The sequence below is a fragment of the Impatiens glandulifera genome, chromosome 3 (genome assembly GCF_907164915.1).
Source record: "Impatiens glandulifera chromosome 3, dImpGla2.1, whole genome shotgun sequence".
Lineage (NCBI taxonomy): Eukaryota > Viridiplantae > Streptophyta > Magnoliopsida > Ericales > Balsaminaceae > Impatiens > Impatiens glandulifera.
This window is the reverse complement of record NC_061864.1, coordinates 18,355,374-18,365,751: the sequence shown is the minus strand read 5'-3', so window position 1 is coordinate 18,365,751 and position 10,378 is coordinate 18,355,374. Positions and strand designations below refer to the sequence as shown.

General features: G+C 29.1%; 2 protein-coding genes across 2 annotated transcripts; one reads left to right on the top strand and one right to left on the bottom strand.

The window, feature by feature from the left end:
- Window positions 1-4,005: 4,005 nt before the first annotated feature.
- LOC124931826 (berberine bridge enzyme-like 8) lies at window positions 4,006-6,520 on the top strand. The gene is made up of 2 exons (XM_047472399.1): window positions 4,006-4,940; window positions 5,632-6,520. Exons 1-2 carry the CDS (start codon window positions 4,033-4,035, stop codon window positions 6,323-6,325), a joined length of 1,602 nt encoding a protein of 533 aa, XP_047328355.1. The 5' UTR covers window positions 4,006-4,032; the 3' UTR covers window positions 6,326-6,520.
- Window positions 6,521-7,781: 1,261 nt separating this feature from the next.
- Window positions 7,782-9,468, bottom strand: LOC124932072. The gene has a single exon (XM_047472676.1). The coding sequence runs from the start codon at window positions 9,361-9,363 to the stop codon at window positions 7,987-7,989; it is 1,377 nt and encodes a 458-aa protein (XP_047328632.1). The 5' UTR covers window positions 9,364-9,468; the 3' UTR covers window positions 7,782-7,986.
- Window positions 9,469-10,378: the final 910 nt, after the last annotated feature.

Here is a 10,378-nt window from a genome sequence, read left to right as displayed (position 1 = left end):
AATGTGAGTTATGATTGAGTTTAAAAAAATAATAAGAAATTATGAATAAAACGAAAGTAGATAAATATAAACTTTTTGTGTACTTTTAAAAAAAATAGATAAAAATATGGTGTAATAAATAAAAAAATAAAAAATTAGAGATAATAATACATTTTATTGTAAACAAATAAATATATATATATATATTTGTTTTAATATCCAGTATTATATATATATATATATCTCAAAACTTTTTATTATTCTTCGATTTAACATTTTTATATTTATTTAAGGAGTTTAAGTGAAAATCGAAATCACTCTATTTGTAACTACTCATGTTGTTAAGCAATTTTAACTATTTTGTTTAATTAGAAAGAAGTTATTTTATTTGGTAGTTATTCTTTATTTATATAATTAAAAGATTTATTTCATATATATATATATATAATTAATTTTTACTGTTTAATAAAAACATTATTTGAAATTATTTTGTAGTAGGTATTAACATATTTTATTTTGTTTAGTTAATTGTTATAAATTAATTTAGAAACCCATTGAATATTAATTTTAAATATTTAATATTATATACAAATTATCAAACCCATCAAATATATGATATATTAAGTATAACGATAAATAATGACATGAAAAGAAATAAATAAAATAAACATAAGAAAAAACGGTGATAAATAAGTTATCAAGCTCATAAATTCTAAAATAAAACAATTAACTTCCTAACAAACCTTAATATCTACGCATGTGAACGAATCTTAGAAAACGTCGTAATAAAAGTATTATGAACATACGAATTGGACGACTACAATCATTTAAAGTTTGACGATTTCTCTCAAACTATATAGTTAATCAAAAAATAATTGAGATGGTAACCCAAATATGTAGGTCTGCCAGTCGCATCAATCCAAACTTCTCACCAACTACCCAAAAACTTCGGCATCACCCGATGAATCTCAATAATACTCCACAAAAGACTCCAAATACTAGTCAGCACTCGACAATGCAAAAGTAAATGAGTTATTGATTCAATCTCTTCGTGACACATACGATTAGCCATAATATAATATTTTTTCATGCACATATCATCCGTTATAATTCTACCATGAATAACGCTCAATCTAAATAACGAGATCTTATATAAAAAATTTGACTCTCAAAATTTTTTCCAACAAAAATTGTATGGAATCATCTTAGCAAACAATTTGTAACATTGTCCCACAAAGAAACTATTCAAATTTTGTCAACGCATAATGTCTTAATCAGTCGGTGACACTTGTTTGCGTTCTACCAAAAGTAAAACTCTATTATGTGACGAAGTATCCATAATATTTAATCTCATTCTATATCTAATTCGGCTAGCGAAACCATTAGACCGATGATCAAACTTGTCATTAACTGTGACATTTTAACATATGACAATGTTAGCAATCTCGGGAAACATTGTAGCTAGACTTTTGACATTACATCAAACGTCGTCTTAAAATATAATAAAAAAATCATCCCTACAATGAATCTAGACTGCTCACAAAAAAATTCCTGCATAGAATAAATTCTCCTCCAAATGCTACACCTCGCTAAATAATTAAACATTTTGATGAACCAATCATTACCATACTTACATTTAATTATCAACGCCCAAAGATTATACAGCTCTATTGCAAATCTACTACACAATTTTGATAGAAGAGCCTTATTAAAATAAATGAATATCTAGACTTTTTTAATCTTTAAAACATTTACATATTATTCTTTCAATTTTCACCACACTCTTACGGAGAATGAATAACGACATCATATATGTGAGCATAGATGACAACACATTCTTAATAAGAATTAACCAACTCTCTTGAGAGATTATTTTATTTTTTTCATCTATATTGTTTACATTATATTTTAGTAATAGATTATAAACAATGTTGTAAGACTTTTAAAAAACAATTTAATTCGATGTTCAACACCTTACTTAGAATAATTTAAGTAAAAATGAAAAACTCTATTATTAATAGAAAAGTAATATTAATTTCGATTTTCATTCAGAAGTTAAAGGTCGGTCATAGACCAGGACATATATTGGTTGTCCTTTTAGTTTCATAATATATAAAATAAATATTACATTATTCAACTCTTGGATTGTATATTGATTTTTGTGCTTGTATTAAATTCTTAGGGTAGCTTTGCCTAATTTTTCTTTTGCCAATTAATTATTTATCAACCTCAAACTTGAACAATTAAATTTAATAACCCACAAAAAAATCAATTTGAAATTTAATAACCTCAAACTTGAACAATTAAATTAAATATTTACAAAGTTTAAACATTAACCAAAAAATAATTCAGATGCAAATTAGTAAAAACTAAAAATAATAAATTTGTTTTGTGGTATTCAAATTGTATAATGAGAGAGATGTGAACTAATGAAACGGTATAAAATGTAGATCTCAATAAGGATTGATTATTTATATATGAAAATAAAAATAAAAATAAAAATTTATACAAATATTGAAAATAAAATTTGTAAAGAACACATATTTAAAACAAAAAATTTAGTAGGGTTAAACAAGAGACCCTATTGACAAAGCACGAAAGCAACCTTGTATTTATTGTCTAATAAACTTTTTTTATTTTCTTTGGTAGATAACCTATATAATAAATTAATTATGAACATAAATTAAGATTTACCGTAATTTATTGACTTTCAAAGAGTTGACAAATGACTATCGGATACACATATCTACATTCCTCTTAAAAAATTAGATTTTATTATCAGTCAAAATTAATAAATAAATAAATAAAATCCTCAAATCATTGCAAAATTTATACTTTATTTCACTCATAATTAATTATCTGTGATATAATCAAATCGTGTATTTAAAACCCTTATTAATTAGATATGTTTATTTTATCATAGTAGATCGATCATGCATTCTGTTTATTATTATTATTATTTTTTTTTGTTCATTTTAAACTTGCAATTATTAATGATTTTTTTGTCTCTTTCAAGTATAGTTCAGATTAAGGCGGGTGCATTAAAAGACAATTAGTTTTGATGTAAGAGATGAACAAACATTTTGTTTTTTTTATTTTCTTGAAACTATAGGACAATATTTCTTTCTTGTAAAATTAAGGCTAGATTCGGCTTATTCACTTTACAATTCAATGTGTTGGATATGTTTAATTACTTCAGATCGATTATACTTTTTATTTTATTTTGATTTATACAACTTATTTGCTAAAATAATAAATATTATAATAGCTTATTATGTAATTGTGTTTTATTCTCGCTTATAAGTCGAATTAGACCTATTGCACTTCAACGAATTAAATAAAACTTAAATTCAAGTTTAAAATGAGTTACAAAGAACCTATATTTTTTTTTTTAATTTAGGAAGCTAGCTATTATGACCCATATAGTTATGAATTTACTTCAACTAAAGTCGTTCTTAATGAAAATCGAAAATGTGACGTTTATTATCTTAATCACGACTTCTTACACTTGAGTTGCCCTATTAAATTATAGTTAAGTTAATAATCAAGAAAAAAATGATAAAACTAACAAATTTATCTAATAAACTTTAAAATGAATTCATCAAATTTTACAAATAAATTGAAAAAAAAAAGTAAATAATTGAGTAAAAACACACCAATAAGAATATTATCAATTATTTAAATAATGGGTTATTTAAGATTATTTAAATAGCCAGAATGTCTTATTCAAAGAAGTTGAAATAATTGAAAATATCAACTTTTATATAATAATAATAATAATAATATATAACGTCAAGCACTGACCAACGAGAATAATCAAGAATTGTCAATGGCTAAAAAGGCCACGCCTTCTCAATTCATCTTTGAAATAATTTCATATTCAAATATTATCATCTTTATCCATTTGAATTCTCCATTATCATCATCATCATGCATTTCTTAACTTCCTAATTAGGTCAAACCTTCAAGCTCCCACCGATCTCTATAAATCAAGACACCATTCTCTCTCACTAAAAACATAATCGTTTCTTAATCATAAGAATTTCATCAAACATGATGATTCAAATCCTCTCATTTCTCATCTCAATCTTCCTTCTTCCCATTTCATCTTTATCCACTACCCATTCTCATAATCAACAAACCATTCTTAATTGTCTAAAAACCAATTCTCTTCCAACTCATCCAATCTCTTCATCAACCTACTTCCCCACCAATTCTTCATATTCCTCCACTCTTCAAAAATACATAAGAAACCTTCGTTTCAACGAAACCACAACCCCGAAGCCCGTCTTCATCCTAACCGCAGCACATGAATCCCACATTCAAGCCGCAATCATCTGCGCTAAGTCCTACGATCTTACAATGAAGATCCGAAGTGGAGGTCATGATTACGAGGGCATTTCATATTGGTCAAACTCCACCTTCTTCATCCTTGACCTATTCAATCTTCGCTCCATTAACGTCAACATCGAAGAAGAAACCGCATGGGTCCAAGTTGGGGCTACACTTGGAGAAGTCTATTATAGAATTGCCGAGAAAAGTAAAGTTCATGGTTACCCAGCCGGAGTTTGCCCTACCGTTGGTGTAGGAGGCCATGTCAGCGGAGGCGGTTATGGTAACATGATGAGGAAGTATGGGTTGACGGTTGACAATGTTGTTGATGCTAAGATAATTGATGTTAATGGTCGGATTCTTGATCGAGAGAGTATGGGGGAGGACTTGTTTTGGGCTATAACCGGAGGTGGCGCGTCGAGTTTTGGGGTCGCGTTGTCTTATAAAATTAAACTTGTTCGGGTACCGGAAGTTGTGACCGTGTTTAATGTTAGGAGAACATTTGCGCAAAATGCTACCGATTTGGTCTATAAATGGCAACGGATAGCCGATAAGTTGGACGATGATTTGTTCGTTAGAATGATTATTGACGTCGTGAATGATACTTCCACCGGCAGAAAAACTATCAGGTTAAATAATCATTATTGATAATTAATATATTTTTTTATAGAAACCAGAAAAAAAAATACCATAGAAAATAGTTTAAAAAATAATTCGGTACAAATTTTGACTTAGATGATTCATAACTCAATTGGAGAATAAGTATATATTATCAGATTTTTTATAAAAGGGTACATGATTGCGGCTCCAAAGTGGGACCAAATGCACCAAACATAATAATTTTTATAAACCTAATAATAAATTTAGTTTAAAATATTATTTAAAAGATTTAATTTCATAGAATTTGATTATTTGACAATGTCAATTTAAAATAGTATTTTATTACTATCATTATAATTTTAAAAATTATTAAAATAAAGTTAATTTTAATTATATTATAATGAAAAATATAATTAAACTTTTAATGTAAAAATATATAAAAATTGTAAAAATAATTGGTTGTGCTACATAACTACTTTTTTTTAATATATCCTTTGATGACAAATGTCTCTTGTTTTTGTTTCTTTTTTATCATTTCTATATATATATTTTTCATATAATTCAATAAAAACACATTCTAATAAAATCTTTTATTTACCTCTAGATTTCTATTAATAATTTGCATGATTCTATTAAAACTTGAAGCCGGGTTTACTTTAATTTCATTCTTTCTATATGGAGATTAATATTCTAATTTTATTGGTATGTTATTTAATTCAGGACATCGTTCTTTTCATTGTTCCTTGGTGACACAACTAGACTTCTCTCCATCACAAACAAAACCTTCCCGGAATTAGGTTTAAAAAAATCGGACTGCACGGAAATGAGTTGGGTCGAGTCGGTTCTTTACTACACCGGCTTCCCAAACGGTACCTCAGTAGATGTCCTACTAAGCCGGACTCCCCAAGTCCTCACCCATCTAAAGCGAAAATCCGACTACCTAAAACAACCAATGACAAGAGAAGGCATAGAATTCATATTCAATAGAATGATCGAGCTCGAGAGGCCTGTCCTAACTTTCAACCCTTATGGAGGACGGATGGCTGAGATAGCTTCATCCGAAAAGCCATTTCCACATAGAGCCGGGAACATAGCCAAGATTCAATATGCGACAAATTGGAATGAGGATGGAAGCGAAGCGGCGAGGAATTACTTAAATTTGACAGCGGTTTTGTATGATTACATGACACCATTCGTTTCAAAATCGCCTAGAGAGGCGTTTTTGAACTATAGGGATCTCGATATCGGGATCAACCATAATGGAAAGATGAGTTTCATTGAAGGTGCTAGGTTTGGAGTTAAATACTTTAAGAGGAATTATAAGAGGCTGGTGCATGTTAAGAGTAGGGTGGATCCTCATAATTTCTTTAGAAATGAACAAAGTATCCCAGTGTTAGCAAACAAGAAGAATTAATTAAGTACATCATTATTCTTTTAATTAATCATTATGCATGGAGCATTTTGAATTAATTAATTGTATCATGTATTCCAATTATTTGTTATTTGTTATAGATATTTAATTAATGGTCAATTGCTTTGTTTGAATAAGAATATAATTGTATGCACGGTTAAACATTTTATAGTGAAATAAAAATTTATATTTGTGTTATCTTTTTCAATATTTATTTTATTTCATGAATCAGATATCTATAAGAGCAAGTTCAGTGGTAAAATGAGTATTTTTAAAGTATAATGCAGAAAGTTAATACCTTTGCAAAGTTAATGGGCGAAAGTTAATTTTAAATAAAATTCAAATTGTTCCTCAAACTTTATACAGAAACTTAAATCACTCAATGCATATTTAAATAGTTCGAATTATTCCTCAAACTTTTGTTGTCGGAAACCAAGTAATAGTTAAAACATAACGGGCAAATCAACATGATTATTTGATTTTACTTTTTAGGGGGACTTTTTTTTAAAATAAATTGTTTGATAAAAGAACATGTTATTTAGAATTTTTTTAGGATTAACTACTAAAATAAATAAATAAAATTATATTTACAATTTAATAAAAATAAATAATGAATATTTTGATATTCTAGATGATAAATTAAGTAGTATTACGGCACATCTTATATATTTGTAATTATCAAATTATTCAATTTAACAATCAAAATTTAAAAATTATTTTTAATTTATTTTATAAATTTTAAATAAATAAAAATATTATAATAATTCAAACAATTAAAAACTCAAATAATCTAATTTTAACCTAATCATATTCTTTATTATATATTTTTTAAAATATAATAAAATCTCAAATAAGCCCACGTCAAACCAACTCACATTTGAAAAGATTTGGTTGAGAAGTTGCAATCTAATGTTGTCTTTTCATAATCCATAATATGGAAATGGAATGCCTTTAAGGAGATTTCATTTCTCAACCATAATTACTATTGTGAAATTGTATCTATAGTTTAATTTTATAAATTCATATTCTAGAATACCTCATGGACCTAACAAATTTATCCTTTAAAATAAAACCTAAAAATTAGTTAAACCTAAAAAACTAATCAAATTTAACCAAATCTAAAAACATAAGAGTGTTAAATATAGTTTCTTTGTTGTTCAGTGAATATATTGTTTTCGCTTATAGTTATTTATTTTGTTTTGAATGTGTTTGGTGAACTTTTGATTACTCGGTTTTATTATGATTTTGTCGTTAAACTTAAATAACTTTCGTTTTTATGTTGAGAATAGGTTCGATTATCTTGCTAATATAATGCTTCTTGAAAATATTAATTATATATATAATTTTATTTTATTTCCTATGTTTTACTTTATTTAAAAGCCCCTTTTTTTTTGTAATAGTATAGATTAAAAAACCAAAATTTTGAAATTTGGTGTGGAACATAACACTTAAGTTGGTTCAAACTTTCTGGTGAGAATTCTACAAAGAAAAACATCAAACCAGAAAAATGCAATCCTAAACTTGGGTTCTGTAAATCAATGATCATATATGTTAATAATTTACAAAATCATCAAAAGATTTGCAACCAAAGGTTGAAACTTTATCATTTCCCCCATGTCAATTACATACTTAATTTCCCTATCTACCTAGAATGGAAGAAGAACTTAAGCTTTCCATAACATCCCACATGTAAATTTCCAAATCAAGCACCAAACCAACGTGAACGCTATAGCCCAAAACCGACCACACATCAATCCGACAAGAATGATCGGTAACAAAACAAAGCAGAAGCTTCTCTTCCCGACGCAATCAACTCTTCTTTCTTCCGGCGGTCTCTCCGTCGAAACAGAAGCAGTGTCTTCTCTGACATCGTCGCTTCTGCTCGGAGATGTACAAGATTGTTCTTCACTGTAACAAACAATTGGCTCCTCGATTCTTAGAAAATCAGGATTTGTTTGTTGTTGTTGTTGTTGTTGTTTCTTCTTCGAGGTTGGGACGACAATCTTCTTGATTTTCGACTTTAATCTACTGCTTCGACTTTTGGTAATCGGGTCTTCAATTTCTTCCTTCTTCTTTAATGACAGCAGCCTAATGATCTTTGATTTTATCTTTCCATTACGATGTTGATTCTTCTTGTGGCTATCCTTAATCTGCGTAGCGTCTTCTCTGTTATCCATTTCTTCAGACAACCAATTGAGACTCTTACAATGGATCAAATTCCCACCGATTGGAAATTCTTGATCATCCGATTCCGGTTTCAAATGAAAGCTACGCGAGCTAGATATTGTTCGCGTCGTATCTTTTCCTCTGGGTGGCTTTAAATGATTACTGGGTTTCGATATTCGAGTTTCTTTCGAACTGGGTTCTTCAATTTGGTTCTCGCTTCCCGTCTGAACGTTCTTGATTCTCGTAATACGCTTAATCTGTTCGAAGAAATTTCTGAGAGAAATTTGCGCCTGTTGACATGGTTTTCCGATGAATTCCATGAAAATGAGTAAAAATGCAGAAATTATTAACCCGACGACGAATTGCTTTGTCCCTAAAGCCAACGCCACAACGAAGAACACTTTCAAAATCGCAAAGATTACCCCTTTTCCATCCGCAACTTCGTTTTCATCTCCAACGGAAAACAATTCAATTCCTCGAATCGGCGACCCAGAAAATGAACTATGAGGAGGAGTTCTCCAAATCACCGGGGAAGAAGAAAAGGAAGAGCTTGGAGAAATTGTAGGAGACGGAGTAAAAACATTATAAAATGATTCCGGAGAACTAAGGCTCCTCGCCGGAGATGTATAACCATGACATACCGGCGAGAATGATTCGCCGTTGATCGGACCACAAACAATCTGTTCCACATCTGACCTACGATGATCCTTCTTCTTCTTAGATGATCTCTTGAGCCCATCTCGATTCTTGACAAAAAGATCGACAAGGGAAGTTGGGAAACCGGTTTCAACGACAAGAGAACCGCCTTGTTTGGCCGAATGAAGATGATCGGCAACAATTCTAGAAAATTTGCTCTTCTTCCATGGAAGAGGCATTGTTTATTGTTTGTTTGTTTAATAAGATGAAACCCAATTATTGGTGATTGTAGATTTGACGAGGGGCTTGTTGAATATCATTGATATATATATAGACAGAGGAGAGAAATTGTGGGGAAATTGCAGAGAATGGAAAAAATAAAGCAAAGAAATGAAACAGTACACATATAAAGTTGGTTTCTTTTGTCCTCTGTTTTTAGTAATGAATAATAATAATGGTGCTTGAAGGAGTGCAACAATGGAATCCTAGACAGAGAATGAAGCGCGTGTCGGTTGTAATAATGAAAATCAAATGATAAATGTGCTCTTTTTTTTATTTTCTTCAGACCACTTTCCCTCGACAAAGTTATTAGGCCACGGCTTTCCATTAAAGTCATTGCACCCAAAATTATGTAATTTAAAGACAGGATTTAAAGCTGGTTGGTTTGTTTATTTTCGATTGGTTAGTAGATCGGCACAGGACTAACACCACTGGATCGATCAACCAAACCGTTGAATTGGTTTAAAAAACTCGGTTAAATTGATTTTCAATTTGATTATATTGGAAACAAATGGAAAAGACTTTAGATCTAAAACTATAAATGGTTGATATGTTTCAAACTTTCTTAATAGCTAGTTTGCAGTTAGGGATTTTATAATTGGAATGGCAATAATAAATAACTTATATTATAATGTGCTCAATTACAATTTATGAGATTTGAAAAAAAAATTAATGTAAAATAATTCTAGAATTGAGAAAAAGTTTGGAAAGATATTAGAATTGTGAGATATGCATTCATTTGCAATTGAATAGGATATCTGAGAGTTTCAATAATTGAACCATTTTTTTTACAATGATACATTATTTGTCACACCCAAGTAATTAATGTTATAAGATATAAGATAAGATAGTCTTTGTAGAGTTGCTTTATTCGGTTTCTTTTTTTGCTAGGTAAGAAATAGAGGTAAAAAATAGATGTCACTTTTATTTCATTAGTAAAAGCAAATAAAATCATATAATACTGTATTTTATTTT

Coding starts and splice junctions, on each gene's coding strand:
- LOC124931826 (XM_047472399.1), top strand. CDS start 4,033: ATGATGATTCAAATCCTCTCATTTCTCATCTCAATCTTCCTTCTTCCC. Junction 4,941..5,631: donor ACCGGCAGAAAAACTATCAG/GTTAAATAATCA, acceptor TATTTAATTCAG/GACATCGTTCTTTTCATTGT.
- LOC124932072 (XM_047472676.1), bottom strand. CDS start 9,363: ATGCCTCTTCCATGGAAGAAGAGCAAATTTTCTAGAATTGTTGCCGAT.